The following is a 19,784-nucleotide window of genomic DNA, read 5'->3' on the forward strand; positions in this document are numbered from 1 at the left end:
AAAACAATGCAAGCATATTCTACACTTACAGATGTTCAATGTTCATATTGTCTCATGCTCTATGTACAGTCAACATTTGCTGCATGGTGACATCTGACGCAGCAGAGCAATTACAACACACACCTCACGCTCCATCTCCTAAATCACCAGCTCAACCCAGAGAACAAACCGTCATCTGCCAACCAGAGAGAGACTCACTGAGTAAATTCAACAACACACCTGCCCATCTGCTCTGCCACGAAACAAGTATAAGGCTGTTTCATAATCTCTCTTTAAGTTAACTTTCATTTCAACTCATAAAGTGAGTTAAACAATGTCAAAAAGATAAAAGTTATTGATGCATACGAGTATGAGAGATGCAATGATAAGAGCAATTTGGCGTTTGCTTGTTCAGATCTTTGTGTCTGTCTCCGGGCGTATTTGAGTTAAGGTGTGTGTGCGTGTGTGTGTGTGTGTGTGTGTAAGCAGTAAGCTGAGTAAACGGCTTGGGTGTCTCCTGTAAACAGTTGAATTACACGAGTTAAATAAAGAACCGACTTTTCAAGTAACATGGTGTCATTATTTGAGTGAACAAAAAACAAGTGCTTCCTCCGCTAAACCTCCATAAATCAACTTAAACATTTATTTTTTCCACTGGCTGCTTTTACGCGGACAAAGGGCCGGGCAGTAATTCAACAACAATGATTGTTTAAGCCATTACATTGGGTGGAGCAGTGAGGTAGCCACACGAGTCTGTGTATGTAATTCAGCCCAGGAATTGGCACATTTGAACAGCAGGGTTCCAAAGTTGTGACATGTTGTTTTAAAGAATGACGTACGATCGGGGAAGCACAGCGACTACAAAAGCCATGCGTACCTTCATTACCAAGAAAGGGTGTGTGTGCACAATAATTACTACAATAATATCATTTTCTTTGATAGTAAGTTACATGCATTGCGTAATACATGTGTCTGTCACTCTCTGCCCATAAAGAAGCTTAAAACCACAATTTATACAGCAGGCCGGATACTTTGGATCAGTTTATCACTCATTTTATTAGAATATTGTCTTGTAAAGTTGTTTGGCTCCATAATTTCCTCAACTTGGTCTGTCAGAGCACTTTGTAAACAACAGCCATGGTTCTCATTCTGTGGGAGGTGTTCCAACAGTGGTACGCACGCTTCCTCTGGTGGTACTTGGAGGAAAATCAATAATACTGTTCTTTGTGTATACGAAGAAAATGAAACAAAGAACAATTAAATAAATTAAATAATAACAATTAGAGTCCCATCTTAATCTAATGTCATAATAATAATGTCTAATGATATTGGGAATAAATCTGCCTCCTGTGAAAAGTCCATAGTTGACTTTGCTCAGGCCTAAATTTGCACCACTGTAGTTTCACGTTGGTGATAATGGTGTAATTTTGACAGCTCAATATTTTCCTCAGGTGGTACTTTGTAAAAAAAAAGGTTCGAGAACCACTGCTTTTTCCTCCACATGAGGGAGCCAATTCGCTGACATAGGGCGAAATCCATCTATCCATCCATCCAGCCATCTTCTACCTCTTTATCCTCGACATGAGAGTCGTGGAGGGGGTGCTGTGCCAATCTCAGCTGACTTAGGCTGATAGGCGGACAGATCAACATAAACAACCATCCATCAATTTAGAGTGTCCAATTTGCCTAATCCCCCAATCTGCATGTTTTTGGACTGTGCAAGGAAACCGGAGAACCCGGAGAAAACCCACGCAACAGACAGGGGAGAACATGCAAACTCCACGTGGTAAGGCCCTTGTTCAGACCTGGTCACAAACATACATAACGATATTAATAATGTAATTTACAACTTTGCACATTAAGAATGAACCCGATCTGTCTAAAACCCAGGGGAAATGTATGTAAGAACAAATACACAGAGGCATGATTGTTAGATTGTCACAAAAGAGGAAACGTTAAATGTTGGACATTATTCTTATTTCTGTTAATAATACAAATGGTCTAATTGAGACTCAAATTCAATGGAGTTCACTTTGTTTTTTTGTGTCATGAGCTTTGACTGTTGAATATTACAGCTCACGACTTTCAGCTGACACGGCGACAAATGCATTTACGAACAAACCGAACTATGTCAGCGCATGTTAGGTGACTCTCTGATGAACTTTAAAAAACAGTAAGCACTCTGCTTAGCCTTTATATTTAAATATTTTAATGGTTAAACAATCCTGTTTCTGCATGAGTGTTGGTCTATGCAGTTATATATATATATATGCATCATCTGTTGTCGAATAGGGTGTCTGATCACATGACAGAGGATTGTCGTCACTGACACCATCTGCACTGCAGGTCTCATGATCTTTACTGTGAACACTGTACATTCTATATATAAGTGAACGATGGCAACTGTGTTAAGAAAAAAATAAACCGTGAAGCAGACTAGTAAATAAATAATAAAGCAAAACTCTACAAGTGAATTCTCCACCAACAAGTTGATGCATGGAACCCCCTTTTTCCCCACTTCCAGCACACCCATCATAATTATGAGAAGTTGAGTCATAATTAAGAGATATTCAATCTTAATTATGAGATGCTAAGTCATAATTATGAGATGCTGAGTCATAATTGTGAGACACTAAGTGATAGCTATATAGAGATGCTGAGTCATACTATCTCAGAGTTATGACTCAGCATTTCATGCCTCTTTTGTTAGGTCTACCTCCCCTGACCTCTAATCTCCCCTGACCTCTAATCTCATGTGATTCACATGTATTGTGCTGTTTGCCTCCTTATTTATATTATCTTATTTTGATGATTTCCTTTATTTAGGGGCTTTTTTGTATGTTTTAATGAGAGTATACACTGTGACTGCCTCCAAAAGAGTTTTATGGTCCAGATCTGCCTTCTTTTTACTCAACACACCTATAAGTCTACACTACAGACCTCTGACCCATGTGAACACCTGTACTTTATCCTCAGTGCTGCACAGATCTAGCTATGATTCTGTACTTTTCCACCTTAAAGACAGTCTGATAACATCAGAGCTGTTGACAACTGACCTACAGTGTATGTTAAAAACAACTGGAATTCCCCTTTAATGTGTGTCCAATGGAGCCTTGTCCTGTGTGTGTGTGTGTGTGTGTGTGCTTGTATTTATGTCTTTGTGAGGATTCAAAAATGTGGGGACATTTTTTCTGGGCCACACAACTTTAAAGTTCCTTTTCAGAGTTAAGACCTGGTTTTGGGGTTTAGAATTGGATTTCGGTTAGGGTAAGGGTTTAAGTTAGGCACTTAGTTGTGATGGCTACGGTAAGGGAAAGGGGCTCGGGAATGCATTACTGTATGTTAATGATGATCCTCACTAAGATATAAAACCAAGTTTGTGTGTGTGTTCTTGTATTTGTATCAGTCCTCACGACTTTAAAGGGCTTTTTCAGGGTTAAGACCTGGATTTAAGGTAAGGCTTAGGCACTTGATGGCCTTTAAGGGTAAGGGGTTATGGGGGATACATTATGTCAACGATGTGTCTTCACAAAGAAATAAAAAACAAGTTTTTGTGTGTGTATTCTTGTATTTGTGGCTTTGTGAGGACCAAAAACATCAAACAAAATGTCCCCCGGAGTGAGGACATTTTGGGAAAGTGAGGACATTTTGGGAAAGTGAGGACATTTTGGGAAAGTGAGGACATTTTGGCCGATCTTCACAAGTTTAAAGGGCATTTTTTTAGGTTTAAGACCTGGATTTAGGGTAAGGGTTAAGGTTAGGCACTTTAGGTTTAGGTGTGAGGACCAAAAACCATGTAAACCATATGGAGTGAGGACATTTTGGCCGCTCCACACATTTTCAAAGGGCTTTTTGGGGGTTAAGACCTGGTTTTCGGGTTAGGGTTAGGGATTAGGGATTTAGTTGTGATGGTTAAGGGTTAAGAGTGTATCTGTGAGAACAGTGAGCTCCAGCAGACTAAAGGCTACACAGAGCTTTCTGCAGAAATGGCTGTAAATGTTCAGTACAACTGTGTCCTATCACAGAAAATGAACTGATGGTGTTTTTCTGTGATATGACATGGTTATTAATGTTGTAACCACAGGAGACGACCAGATGACCTGGATTCACAGAATTACAACAAATCATTTCACTGTTAAGTTGCTCTGGTCTGGGCAAAGGAAACCACATCACGAGCAAGTGCATGATTTACTGCTTTGACGGAACAAGAACGGCACAAAGAAAAGTGAAGTGCTGAATAAATATATCAAAAGAAGACTTATGATTCATACGTTCATCTTTATTACACTAGCAGCATTATTAATTGTCATATTCGCTCTTCTCTCATTTGTGACCTATTGTCTGTATAACATATACATATATATACTCAAAATCAGTCAGGTGCATTTTTATAACTGTTTTTTATACCAACTTAAAATGGCTGTTAATAGAAATCACTACATCAGGTGTGAATGCTGTGCAGCAAATATCACAGTAAATCTATATTTAAAGTGTCCTCTGGTAAAAATAGTGTATACTCTCACTATATAGCATCAGTTCACGTTTCTCTGGATATGATCAATTATAACAATAATAATGTGATCAATTGAATATGAGGTGGAGTTAAGAACAGAAAACTTCATCAAACTCATGACATCCCGCATTCCAGATTAATTCCTGACACTGTGACCTTTGTCTTTGTTTCCACCAGGGGGCGCCAAATGAGTCACTCTCTCTCTCTTTACCTCAATTTTCAATTCAATTTCAATTTCAGTCTTCAGCTTTACTGACGTGGGAAACATATGTTTGCATTGTCAAAGCAAAGTGTTACAAAGAAACAAACAATATAAGGCGAATGCAAAAATGATAATAAATAAATAATTGTATGTGTATATATAGGAGGAGGACAATAAAATCAAAAAATGATTTCAAAATAAAAGTGCTGCTGTTTTAAAGAGAAAATATAAAAAAAAGACTTTAATCATTTACAGATATCTCTCTCTCTGTTACATCCCCTATCTAAAAGTATCAGGGAAGCCACGTGTGGAATTAAATTGAAGCTTTATTTTTAACAAGTTATCAAAAACTTATCAAAAAAAGAAAATTGTAGATAATGAATTCACTAATTATTTTATTGCCTGCAATACGACTACATTACAGGCCTTTAAAGGTCAAAAAGGTCCTCACACAGATACAGTATACACACACACACACACATACAGTTAAAATCACACAATAACACACACACACAAATCAGCCAGGCTTTCATTTTTAAAGTCAAACTTCTCACTGAAATTCGACACAAAAAAACACTGAAAACTTCTATTTCTTAATCATTTTTCTCAGCACCCCCGCGGTGCATCTGTGTCACGTAGGGTCTGCACACACTGTGCTCGCAGTTATCTCTGCTCGGCTCCTGGCCTCAGTCCAACGAGACGGCGTCCTTCGAGCTTACAGGAGACGGGTTTAAAGGACGCCGTGTACAACACAAGGAGAGGGCGTGAGCGTGAAAAAAAACCTTTGACTGATATGAATGAACTCAAGATCCTTTTATGCTCAGGGTCAACAGCACGTGGGGGCCCTGAATGAATGTGGCTTTTCATAGTCCTCGTAGTCATAGCTTAAATGAACTCCAGTGTATCAAACATTAATCCAACTTCCTGTTGTTCCAACAAGAAAAGAAAGAAGACAATTGACAAATCCTTCAGTGACATGTGAAGAGTCAGCTGTGTAGATTCTCAACAGTACACGTCGACGCCTTTTTGGACTAAAGTTGCGTAAACCTTTTCACATGAGTGGACAAAGTTTCCCATTCAACCTCACTTTATTCAATGATATGCTGCTTATATAGTTAGCGAATGCAATCAGTTCTATTTTAAACAGTATGTGATCTCAGTCCACCTCTCAGTGTGGTTTCAGGACAGAGGTGGAGACTTTGACTCTTCCCTTATCTGTATCCTCAGTGCTCAACACATTTTATTAGACCACCTGTCATAAAAACACAAGAAAGCTTTCAAAAACTAAACATTTTATTGTTATTTATTTGGCAAATAACTGAAATTGTTTTATACACAAATTTGAAACTGGCTCACTACATGGGTTTCTTCTCTGAGAAGTCAGAAATGAATTAAATCATAACATTCCACCACTAAAAAAAAACCATTTTCTGTTCTGTAATGCAAGTAAATAACTATCATGTGACATATTAATCAAGAAATAATGTGCTTTACGGTTTTTTTGTAAAACAGTAAATTTGAAAATTCATGGATCACAATAACAATTATATTTTAGCATAAAAAAAGCATAACATTTTTATTCAAATTCAAATCACTGACGCTAGCCTATAAAGTGCTTCATGGGTCTGCTTCATTTCGTTAACGGAAACAAGAAGAAGAAGAAGAATAAAACACAACAATGATAACTGTTGTACTACGGTGGCCCTGAAGTCAAATGTCTTGTTTTGTCCACACAAACATTTTTTTAATTTTCCATGAATTCTATGTTAAAATATTCACATTTAAGAAGCTGAAAAGTCAGAGGAACTGGTTTTATTCCTTAAAAAAAACAAAAAACAAAAAAAACAGTTAGTAACAATATCTAACTGTAACTAATATGTAACTAGTAACTAATATGCTGAAATCTTACATTCAAATTCAGTTAATCAATGAATCAGAATTAAATTGAGAACACGATATAAATCCCCAAATTCTAAATTCTCCATCAGAATTAAAATAAAAATTATCATGCTACATAATTATAAAATATGACCCTTTAAATTCAGAACAACTGAATATGTAAATGTAGAACAGAAACAAAACCTTTAAAAACCTACAGAGAATCAAATCAATTGATGTGATATTAGGTGGTATTGTGTTGATATGACCACTAGATGGCAGCAGATGACCAGACAAACATTAAAGGGTTTATTTTGATAAAAAGTTAATTAGATACATCCTAATTCTGGGTCATCAAATGAAAGATATTTTAAAATAAAAAGAAGCACCAGTGATCATCTTCTAATGGTTCATGTGAGAACTGGACACCGTCATTCTCTTAAAATACTTTTCACCAGTAATTTATTTTATTTTTTTACCGTTTTCCACAACAGCAGAGGAAAAACAAAGAAAAATGACCAAAAAGTCGATGTCAAAGTCACTTCCTTCAGAGAGAATAAAAGCCCTACACTGCCCCACACCCACTTACTGTGTTTCTGTCAAGTTAAACCACCCTTTAATAAAAAGGAAAAAAAGATAAGGAGTAGGACACAGATTTTTACTCACCGTGAAGACGCGACCTTCACCTTAAACACAGGTAATGCAAACATATGGAGCCACATAATCTGTCAGTGACACATCACAGCCCGGGTTAATGTTTACACGCTGAAGCTTTGACAGGAAATCTGCTGCTCACGTCCACAGGCGACTTTATGTTTCCACGCCACTACATTTATCTGTCACCTGAGTAGCACCTGAGAAAATATTGCACCATTATCACCTTAAACGTTAAAATACAGCCATGACATTAGCTCCACCATGATTCACAGATTGTGTGTTTGGGATCATGAGCAGATCACTTCTCTCTCCAAACTTCAGCCTTTCCATCACTCTGGTAAAAGTTCATCTTTGTTCTCACCAGAAATGGCTCTGACTGATTTAATCCCATCTTCTGTCAAATTCACAATTGCTTGTTTTTCACCCATAGACCGCTCTCTGGTTTTCATGTCGGTTCCACTTCTGAATGCAGTCTGCACATGCAAAACCTAGCCTACCCAATGTGAAACTACTTATTGTTTGAATAAACAATGTAATAGGACACACCTGGGCAACACAACACACCTGTCAGTCACATGATCCAATTCTTTTGCTCACATGAATAACGGGTGGGTTCAAACAGAAGGTGCTATCTTCTGTGTTGTGTATCAGATCCAGATGTAAATACCTAGATATGTATATGTATATATATCTATATCTATATATAGATATATATATATATATATATATATATATATATGTGTGTATGTGTGTAGATATATACACCAAATACTGTAATACAAAATATTCTCTATTAATAGAGAATATATTATAATCTCTCTAGATTAGACAACAAACATTTTGTGGAATACGGAACAGTATCAGAACTGGCAACATGACGGAAGCGTTTTTAATAAGCTAAAATGAAAATAAATAATATTAAATTAGTGTTTTAAAAGTAATTGGAGTTAACAAAAAGCTGATGACTTAATATTATGCTTAATAATACTTGAAATACAACAGCTGAAGAGTAGAAATAGAATATTTAGATTTGTATGTATTTTATACCAAATTTCAGCCCCAAATAATACAATTTCTGGTATTTTTACTGCTGAAAAAACAGTATCTGAGTGTTTAATCCTGTTAATGTTATGTAAATAATGCATCACTTTATTGTACAAGATAAGTATAACACTAGGAATGAGTACTATTACTTTTGTTGGTACATTAACATCTATTCATTTACTGCATTTTGACATCAATTTACTTTTAAATGGTGAGAATATGCAACTTTTACACCAACATAAATAAACACAACTCTTTCTTTCCTTTTGTCTTTTAATCACATTTAATAATGTTGCATGATACAAAACACCACTCTCGTCCCTCTGCTGAGCCACAACTTGAATTCATTGTTACTCAAAAATGAACATCAAGGTAGCCTTCAAGAGGTACAGTAAACATCCAACTGTACATGCAGCAAAGGAATCAAAAAAAAACAAACAAACATTCTTTAAGTCTCCATTCTTTAAGACATTATTTTTTTCTTTTTGCTTTGCACACAAAAGCAGCCAAGCAGTTCAGTGATGATGACACGCAGCATATAACTGGCCCAGATTTGCAATAGAAGAACACAGCAGAGGCGGAAGGTACAGTATACGACATCTGATATGGACCGCGCACTTTTTTAAAGTAAATATATATATAAAAACACCAATTGTTGGGACAATCCAATAAAGTAAAGAGTATGAAAATATATAAATAGAACTTTGTCTGTTCATTCGATTAAAAACTTTACAAAATAATATACCAACAGTAAGAAATTAATATTGATTAATGAGGTACGTAACAACTTTTATACATTCCTTTATATAAAAAAAATAAAAGAAACCTGACACCTAGTGGTTTAAAAGGATATTATTATGATGTTTGACACTCCTGTGCCCTAGTTCGATGACACTCACATACCAAATTGTACCTTGTCCTCAAAAGTTATGACGTTTGCGTCGTGTTAAAAGTCGCCATAAAAAAAACAGAAAACACCTTCACAGCTTCACAATAGCCAGGCCAGAAATGCAGTTAATATTGAGATTATGGACTGAAATAAATGTAAATATTCTGATCAAAGCTGTTTGCAAAGGCACTGGGATGCACAGCGATGTCACATCAAAAACGACTCGTGCACGTTCATTTAGAACAGCGTTTCCCCACTCCATCCCCCCGCTCTGTGTGTTCCAGAAGTTTCCCCTGCTCCAACACACCTGATTCAAATAGTCAGCTCATTAACGAGCTCATTTGAATCAGGTGTGTTGGAGCAGGGGAAACATCTAAAACACGGAGAGCAGACTCGGTCCCGAGGACCAGGACTGAGAAACATTAAGACCCAATCAGGCGCCACCTGTCACACGCTTGTCACACATGCTTGACAAAAACGCTGTCCTTCAAATCGCAGCAGGTGACACCAAAACACATAAATTGCAAATGTACATACTTATTTTTACTTTACAGGTTTATGAAACCTTTGTTGAAGCAAACTGTTGTATCACAAAGAACGACACGTAGCCACAGACTGTATATAAAAGTGAAAACGTGAGCCACCAGGGGGCGACTCCTCTGCAGCTCGCAAAAAGAAGTCGGTTTGAACGTCTCACTGACATCACGACACATTTTAAATGAGGAGTTAAGTCAATTCTGCAACTTACGTTTGAATTTAGAGGACGACAAATCACAGCATATGTGAGTGTGATTGATAGCTACTATCATCCTTTAATTAGATTCAATTAAAGCCAGGTTTCATGTGTGAATTTTACCAAACCATTAAGTTTAAGTTAAGTTTATTTTTATATACAGTCTGTTTATGTGGCCCAGGAAACTGACTGACAATAAAATCGACAGTGGTTTTTTTTAGTTTTTTTTTTTTAACAAATCTGAACAGAGGCTTTAATCTTTAAAGCTCAATAAAAACTGCCTATTTCTGGCAAAGGCTAGTGGAAGTAGGACTGCAGGGTACCACGGCGGCGGACATCGGATGTCCAGCAGTGGAAGCCACCACCCAGTGAGTTGGCATAGCGAATGCTCACCTTTATGGTCTCAATACCTGCGCAAAAAAACACCAAAAAAAACAAACATTAATACATTATTACACGAAATGGGGGCCTCATTTAGGGGTCGCGGGATAATATCGCAACCTAAATATCGTGATAATATCATGACCTACCTAAATATCATGATAATATCGCAACCTTAATATCTTGATAATATTGCAACATAAATATTGTGATAATGTCATAACCTACCTAAATATCAAGATAATATCACAACCTAAATATGGTGATAATATCGCGACCTAAATATTGTGATAACATCGCAACCTAAATATTGTGATATCATGACCTACCTAAATATCGCGATAATATCACGATCTACCTAAATATCGCCATAATATCAAAACCTAAATATCGTGATAAAATCGCAACATAAATATAGTGATAATATCGCAACATAAATATAGTGATAATATCGCAACCTAAATATTGTGATAACATTGCGACCTAAATATTGTGATAACATTGCGACCTAAATATTGTGATAATATTGTGACCTAAATATCGTGACACCAAAACCTAAATATCGTGATAATATTGCAACCTAAATATTGTGATATATCGCAACCTAAATATCGTGAAAATATCGGGTATGGTGGTTTCTCTGGCCAGAAAACAGAAGCGGGAAAAACCTCTCGTACTGAAACCGAAACTCACCGAGATTCTCAAACATTTTCTGAATGGTGGTTTCTTTCTCTTCGACCATGACTCGCTTCTCGTCCAACATCAGGACGTTCATGGACAGCCATTTGGAGGACATCCACAGTGGATGGTCTGCACAGCCGAAGACAGAGAATGTCCATATTTTGAGAAACGTTCCAGAAAATGCGACAGAGGGAAACTACATTTGCATGTCATTATTACCCACCATCAGGCATCAGAGGTGTCGGAGGTTTCACAACAGTCCAGCCGGCCTTCTTGAACATTTCAATCTGAGGTTAAGAAAGAGAGAAAGGAGTGGAGAACGTGAGGAACTTTCTGGTGTTTATAAATTATTTAGCCATTTTTAGACATACTACGTTGTCTCCAGATGTGCTACTTAGAATGTATCACAAAATTTGAACCAGGTTTTCAAAGAGTCTGTTAAAGAAAATTCACTTTATCTGAGTTAGTTTGATGAGATAAAGAGCTAATTACGTAAGAAAGAGCGTCAATAGCTGTTGATTATCTGGTCACATTTTGTTGCCAATCACTGCAGTAATACTTAATGATTATTTGCAATAATTATTTGATTCATCTGTAGTTAATCGACTACTAAAAGAACTTTTATCCAAGTGAAATCCAATATGAGCCATATATCATAAATGTCATATAAATACTTCACAAAGCATTTAAAGTACACATTTTTGAAATGGCTGGTTATACCTTGGGGGTCCACATTATATGATTAAAAGTAAATTTCATATAAAAGAGGAGGAAGACTGTATCAAACTGATATTGTAGGTAGAAATTTAAGGTTGTGATATCGATATCAGTAAAAATGGTATTGCCCATTCACTCGCAGTGGATTATCCAGAGCTGGGGGATTTTCTGGAGCGTCGTGCAGAGGGAAAGCAAATGTACCTGGTGACAGGGACGGTCAGGGTTTGACAGCACCAGTCCTGGCCCGATGATGTTAAATGTGGCGTCGATGTGCATGGGGTTAGGATCCTTGAATGAGATGATGTGGATCTTGTAGTCTGGGCCCAGATGGCGACGCATCCATTCAATTCCCATAAAATTTGTAACCTGGAAGGAAAACAACAAAACACATGAAAGGTGACATTCTGCCTCTCTATCTACTGTAAGTAAACGGTAGATTCACAATTCGTGCTTTATCTAATCTGTCGTTCTGCACATTGCCTTTTGCTCTGCTCATGTCAGCTCAGCAGCAACCTGTTGTGTAAGAACGAAAGATCTGAAAAGAGTTTACCTGACTCCTCTGGACAAAAATGTCCTTCCCAGCTCGAATGAAATCAGCGGCGTCGAAGCACGGCTCGTGCTCCGTGGTTACAAACTTCCCCTGGGCAGCCAGCTTGTGTCTGTCCTCCACTGTGCGAATGGGGTAATCCTGGATGACACCAAGCAACCATTATTTACACCACCACCAGACTTATAGGCTTTAGTGGGGACCAAAGTCCATGAAAGTCTTTATTTAAACAAAAATATGAATATATAGAAACGGGTATCAGTATCAAACTTCCTGTTCATCAAAACGAAAACCACGTTCACCTGCTTTAGTCCCCAAGAGGACATCTGTCCTCTGTCCTCTCCTGGCACCACAATCACACACACATGCGCAATTACGCAGTTTAGTGGGGACCAAAGTCCATGAAAGTCTTTATTTAAACAAAAATATGAATATATAGAAACGGGTATCAGTATCAAACTTCCTGTTCATCAAAACGAAAACCACGTTCACCTGCTTTAGTCCCCAAGAGGACATCTGTCCTCTGTCCTCTCCTGGCACCACAATCACACACACATGCGCAATTACGCAGTTTAGTGGGGACCAAAGCAGGTGAACTTTGCTGTTTGTCAGAATATTCTCCGATAAGAAACTACTTTTTCATGACATAATCATCACAATTTTGGTCACAGTTTATTGCCAAACTGTAAACAAAACACAGCGCTGGTTTAGCTACAGCCCTGCTCTCTGTCGCCCTCTTTTTCTTATCGGTGATACTGCAGCCTCACAGCAGGAACCTGCTCTTTCTAACCACATTTTTAGACTTTTCGCCATAATTCTTTACCCCAGGACAAGGTTCTAGCCAGGGCCTCACCTGATCATACAGCTCATCAGCCATGGTTGGTTTGGGAGCTGTGGTCCATTTAGCACCTTTTCTGAAGTATTCCTTGATTAAGGGTCTGTAGGCCCTGTACTCAAAGAAGCGGGACCTCCAGGCCATGGGAGCCTCGATGATTTCATTCCCCACGACTAAGAGGATGTCTCTGGGCATGGCGGAATACAGACCTGCAAAAGATTCAACAACACACCCTATCAGTGAGTGTGGTGGGCCATGACAGGAAACACATACAAATTCAGCGTATGATTATGCACATGGTCTCCAGCAGAGGTCTCAAACTAGTTTTGATTTAATGTTTTTTGACTGTTTGTGTTATTTACAGATGAATTTTGAATCAAAAAGGTGTTTTTTAGCCTAGAGGTTCAGGTCATTTTGAGTTTGCAGCCTCTGCAGATCTTTGCACTGTGTTGTGATGTCATGGATGTTACATATTTCCTTGTGAGAGGCCATAAACGGTGTTATCTTATCTTATCGGGTCCTATTAAAGGATCAGGATAATTGACGCATTAACAAGGGAACAGTACGAAAGCCGGCTGAGGTGAATCACATCTTTCTGATCTCTGAAAAGTAACCAGTTACTATACTGTAATTTGTGCATTTGCATTACAAATTACAGTATTTTGTATTTTCTGTGTCGCAGAGCGGTCGAAAGAGAAACAAATGAAGAAAAACACCACAGAATTGTACTTTAGGTTCCTGTGTGTAGAAGAATTTAGAAGAGTTTATTTGCATTAATTGAATATACTGCCCCTAAATACATTTTAGTAGTGTTATATACAGAGTGTATAAAGGTTTTTTCATACTTTGTCCCCTCAACCTGGAATGAGCTTCAGCAGAGTCTCAAGCTGTCTTAGCTTGATGCCCTTTTAAAATTCTTTAGAGTCACTGGAGACTTTTAATCTGTGTATTCACTTGTCATTTTGGACATTTCCTTTATTGATGTGCACACATGTGTACATTACTTTTGGATCAGAAACTTTACGATAGAAACAAAACGTGAACGGAGGAACCCTCTGTTTTTCATACTTCAAGCCACATTTTGTGCGTAACTTTAAAGTTGAGTCACTCATCTATTTACCTGAAGATGTAAAGTCTGGAGTTTTGTACTCCTGGGACCAGTCGATGTGCTCTGGCCTCCTCACATTGACGCCCTCGTGGCGCAGGATATTGCACATTTCTTCAATCTCAGCAACAGCTTTTTTCAAGTGGTCCTCAGGAAAAGCTTGGCCCCCATACTTCTGGAAGAAGCCCCAGTTCTTCTCATATGTGTTGGCCTGTTGAGGGGTTCGTGACAGGACAACATGAGTATAATCTCACTAATCCCACTGGCAAACATTCCACTGCAGGAGGGCTGGGTATGGAACTTCACTTCCTTTGTGGTATCAACCGAACTTTGGACAAGGAAGTCAGCGTTCAGAGACGGAACTAATTCCCGATAGGTGAAGAGGAAGATGGAGTTTAAAATGTGCAGGGCTGCAACTAAAGATTCATTTCATAATCGATTGATTTTGGTACACAATGATGATGTTCTCAAATGTCTTATTTTGTCCACAAACAAAGAAATGACTTTTTTGTTATATGGAGCAAAGAAACCAGAAAATATTCCTGTTTTAAGAAGCTGAAAATTTGAGCAAAAAACACTTAATTATCAAAATGTCGATTCCATGGCAGAGTTTAGGGTCACAAAAAAGTCTGAGATTAAAGATTAAAGTCAGAAATGTTAATGAGGTTAAAAGTGAGAATTCTACAAGAAAGTGCTTTCTGAGATTAAAATGAGAGTTCTGACTTAACTCACAAAAAGTCAGAATTCTGAGGTTAAAAGTCAGAATTCCAAGAAAAAAAACTTTAAAGTTTCTGACACTAATCTCAGATTGTCTTAGAATTTTGACTTTTTTTCTGAGATTAAATTTGCCGCCCTAAAGTGTTGGGTTTTTTTTTTTAGAGGTCAAGAAGAACCAAAGTGCACGGAATAAATAAAAGTGCAGAAAATTCTACTGAAGAATGATAATCGGGTCAGGTACGGCTTTTTTTTTTGCTGAAACAAATGTATTAAAAGTGGCATCAAAAACCAACACCCAGCCACTGATCTGCACGCGTCATCTCATGTCATCGCTTACTTTCACTTCCACAGTGAAGGGAGGCACGCGGGCGTTTTCGGCACGACCCACGATCACTTCCTCCAGAGGGTCCCATTCATTGAAGCAGCAGACGGGACACTCCTCCTGCTGTGCAGAACCAGTAACATGTTCCTCTTCAACTGCAGCTGCAGCACTTGAAGTGCTCTGAGACACTCTCTGCACCCATCCAGTCACTGCCCGGCCGAGCTGAGGAGAGGAGAGGGGGGCACAGGAAGGAAAAGACTTGTAACAACAAGGCTTTTCTTTTTGCATGACAATTCTTCACCTTTAGAGGAAACACAGTAGCACACTTTTTTTTCTTCTTTTGTACTGAAAAAGTGAAATGAAAAGTGATAGACCTGGCATCTGTCAGGTAAAGTACAGTGACCTTAGTGACCGAGCGCTGTCAGGGTTGGTTTGATGCCAAAGTACATGTGTTAAAAGTAAGGAGCAGCGGCTTTATCTCCACAGATAGGCTTCTTCTTGGCTGCATGCATGTGCTGAGTGAGCAGCTCCAGTGTCAATGAGTTTGGGAGCTGCATCTGTGCCAAACAGCTGTCCACTGTCACTCAGTGGGGACCAATGGGTGGGAAAAAAGCCACTGTGCCATTAATAAAAAACTGAAATGTTTTTCTCTTTCTCTCCTCTTTTACATGTTCATTTTTTTTAATCCACAGCAAACTCGAGAGTTTTAATAAATTGCTTTTTGGATTGGATTGCCCCTCCCCAAAATGCGTAAAAATGAACGAATACATGAATGGAATATCACTTTATTGCATTCTATTCTGTTAACCATTAAATAAAAGTGTAGCCTAGTGAGCTTTTTTTTTTTTTTGCTTTATTCCCATTGGTTGAGATGTGCTTTTTTTTAATGAATGAATGAAAATGCATTAAAAAAAAAAAAGGAACGAAAATGCATTAAAAAACCACCACCATAATGATACCAACCATGGCTCCGATCAGATGGGCGGCCTCGGCCCCCCTGCTACCTCCTCTCAGACACCTGACTCGCAGCATTGTCCGGTGAAATTTGTGAGTGTGTCGGTGAAATTCACGCGGCTGTGGCGGCGCTGGCGCAGGATCCACGGGTCAGTTTTTTCGCTTGTGAACGAAGACGCCTCGGCGCGCGGCTCAGCCTTTATAGCGGCGGCTCCTACGTGTCTCTGACGCCATTGGTGGCCCTCGAGGTTGTGCAGCAACGTGACTCGAGAAAAGGCAATTCGGAAAAAGCCAGCCCCTCCTGACGCCAGCACATTCTTATCGACTGGGCTGCAGCTTTGCAAAGTTTCCGAGGAGAACTCCTTAAAAAAGAAAAGAAAGAAAGAAAGAAAGAAAGAATGAAAGAAAGACAGACAAAGTGTCAGGCCACACTGTTCTGTTGGTGTTCCATGCAAATGTGACTGGAATCAGAATAAGTTTAAAGTGAAATAAGAACTGTTAAACACTGAGAATATGGGTAATTCAACAAAAACCCGCAACACAATGATGTTACCAAATGTCACCAACCAAAACATGATTGAGTTTTAATGATTTCTTTGTCAAATGGAGCAAAAAACAAACAAACAAACAAAAAAAAAACAGTAAATATTCATATTTAAGCAGCTGAAAATCAGATAAACTTGTTTTAAAGATTGAAAAAGAAACAGTCAAACCGATTCATCAATTATCAAAATATTTGATTCATTTGGGAATCATAAATGCTAATAATAATAATAAGAAGAAGAAGAAGAAGAAGAAGAAGAAGAAGAACTGTTAAATACTGAGGAACAAGTTGCATACAAGAGTATTTGTTTGGAAAATAACAATCTGTCTTTCCCAAAACCTCTACATGACGATGTTCTCAAATGTTTTTGTCCACAAACCAACAAAGATTCAGTTATAATGATTTCTTTAATAGTCGAACAACCACTGCAACCCTAGCAGTTCACCCACCAGCCACATTATTAGGTACAGAGGACACTTTGCTGCATTTGACATAGAAATCTTTCCAACTGAATCACGTTGTATTTGTGGACCAAAAACAAGACATCATTTCCAGGTTGATCAATATTTTTTACACATTTTATGAACCATAAACGACGATTAATGGTGAAAACAGTGAATAGAAACTTATAAAGCCAAATGTCTGCTACTGAAATGATGAGGAAAGTTCATTTGAAGCTTCAAGGACAGTTTTATTAAAGAAAATCGACACATTATTGATTATTTCCTGAACAATGAAGGCTGCTTCCTCAACACTGCAGAATAAAAGCCACCAGTAAAATGTGTTAGACATAAAACTCCTTCACACCACCGGTGACTGAGTACGTGTCGCGGTTCATGGTGCAAGTGTTTTAAAAGGGTGACGTAATATTTGTGTTTGTTATAGTCGGACAGAAATAGCTTCAGTCCGTGTGGTTCAAAAAAAAGAAAAAGTGATATCATCCTATCATCAAAGTGATAGGATGTCTCTGTGCAGCAGCCTCTGGCCACATGCTCCACTGGACTGTGCCTGCAAACGCTTTCACAACCCACAGACCTCAGTGACCCCTGGTATTACCTTGCCCTCTAAAAAAGTCTCTGGCTCAGGCCCAAGGTTCAAAGGATATGCTCTGAGGATGCCTGCATGCATGCAGCTCCCCCAGGACGCATCGTTTACAAGTCCAAGACGCTGTTGTGTCACTGCATTTATCAATAATGGTTCATAAAGAGAGGCATAGAAGCAGGTCGGATAAAGAGGGTGACATTTGGGCAAAAGGGAAGAGGTACCGTATATATATCCATGTCGGTTCAAGACATTTTAACATAATAGAAGAAATTGGCGTAACCTTTGTATACATTTATTTACCAAAATAATTTGTTTTCTTACAGTTACAGTTGCTACAGTTACAGTTTGTTGTTGTTTTTTATTCAAAGTTCAGTATCATCACACTTAGTGGAAATGTTCGTGTTCTCAAATCTCTTATTTTTGTCCATACAAACCAAAAATGATCCAGTTTTCACATGGAAAATAAACTGGAAAATATTCACATTTAAGGAGCTGAAGAAGCCTTGTTTCAATCCATTTAACCGATTATTGGATTATCAAAGTAGCTGATGACCTCTGACCTATTGCTCCACGGTCATGATGTTTCCAGATGATAATGGCTAGTGCGCATTTCCAAACAGAAGACACTCAGACATGCTAACACATTTTAGTGTCACCTCTCCTCAGACACCTTTAGACCCATTCGATACCTTTATCTTCAACATGGCTGATTTGAAGTCTGGTGACTTGAGGATTGTCAAGGCTCACCTCCGTCAGGGGTGTGGGGGTGGGGGTCAGGATAAACAAAACAAGAGACTAGGCTTAAACACTGACACCTGAGGTCCAGTAGACAGATTCTTAACACAATTGAATATATTTTTTGTATTATTTGGTCTTAAAATAATATCATTAAAGTCATAAAAGTGATAAAGTAAGGCTCCATGGAACTGTAAGGGTTGCAGAGGACTTATGTGGCAGAGCAGGTGAGTGCCTGACCCTGGTAGGAGAGAGGACTGCATGGGCCTAACCCTGGAGAAGGTGAGGGGAGGCATGGCAGACTTGTGCCCGGGTAGGGGAGGCCCTTACTGGGGTAGCTGAGAGGACTGAGCCCCCTGGAGAAAAGTGGGGGCCAGGCAATGTGTTATATTATGGAAAACATTGATCGCCTTGGTGGTGCACAAGTTGAGTCTAGACACTGCACAACAGGCTTACTATGATAAAGTTTAAATGATGTTATGATTACTAATATTATGTTCAAGTGAGATTTTCATGAAATAAACAAAGACGTTAGATCACAACACGGTTTTGGAATATTGCTTAACTAGATCATGCAATCATGAAAATAACTTGTAGAACTTGATTGTTCTTGAACCCAAGCGGTCGAACGACCAGTGCTGTGTGGCAAAATAATGAAATGATCTTTTCAAACGACTTATTATTAGAGAAACATGGACAATCAAGCTCATCTTAAAAGCACTGCCAGTCTAAATTTCTTTTGCCCATGTTTTATGGACTTGTGCTTTTATTATCATTATTATTATTATTTTATTACCACATCTGACAGAAGGCCAATCTGGAGAGGATCTTCCCGTCCTTAACAACAATTGACTCACGCAGACTCTGTTTCTCCTACAGGACATTATATATGTATATATATATATATATATATATATATATATATATATACAGTATATATATATATATATATATGTATATACTTTACATTAACACGCACAAACCATATACAGACAGTCACTGTATTTTTGTAGTGTATGCAGCAACCGGCCACACCGGTTGCTGTTGACAGGTTCTGACATGTGTAATGAAAAATGACTCTACAAAGATCCAGAATTATTTATATTTATTTATTCCTTCCATTCAAACAATTATGCTTAAAACAAGCTTAAAACATAGAAAACTTCCTTCATTCCTCCTTCAAACCATCCCTGGCCAGAAAGTGAACTCTGTGCTGTGACATGCATTCATGCAGTGTTTTTCTTTGGTCGGGACACTCCTGAGTGTGATCAGTGGAGTTTAAACGCTGATAAAGCAGCAGAGAAGTA

At 38.3% G+C, this 19,784-nt stretch overlaps 1 protein-coding gene across 1 annotated transcript; it reads right to left on the reverse strand.

Moving 5' to 3' along the window:
* Positions 1–8,526: 8,526 nt before the first annotated feature.
* Positions 8,527–16,340, reverse strand: gatm (glycine amidinotransferase (L-arginine:glycine amidinotransferase)). The gene is made up of 9 exons (XM_044029553.1): positions 16,164–16,340; positions 15,216–15,422; positions 14,177–14,372; positions 13,075–13,265; positions 12,225–12,362; positions 11,876–12,040; positions 11,181–11,244; positions 10,970–11,086; positions 8,527–10,305 (listed from the first exon to the last, which is right to left on the reverse strand). The coding sequence occupies exons 1-9, from the start codon at positions 16,230–16,232 to the stop codon at positions 10,193–10,195; spliced, it is 1,260 nt and encodes a 419-aa protein (XP_043885488.1). The 5' UTR covers positions 16,233–16,340; the 3' UTR covers positions 8,527–10,192.
* Positions 16,341–19,784: the final 3,444 nt, after the last annotated feature.

Source organism: Solea senegalensis, linkage group LG7 (assembly GCF_019176455.1).
Source record: "Solea senegalensis isolate Sse05_10M linkage group LG7, IFAPA_SoseM_1, whole genome shotgun sequence".
NCBI lineage: Eukaryota > Metazoa > Chordata > Actinopteri > Pleuronectiformes > Soleidae > Solea > Solea senegalensis.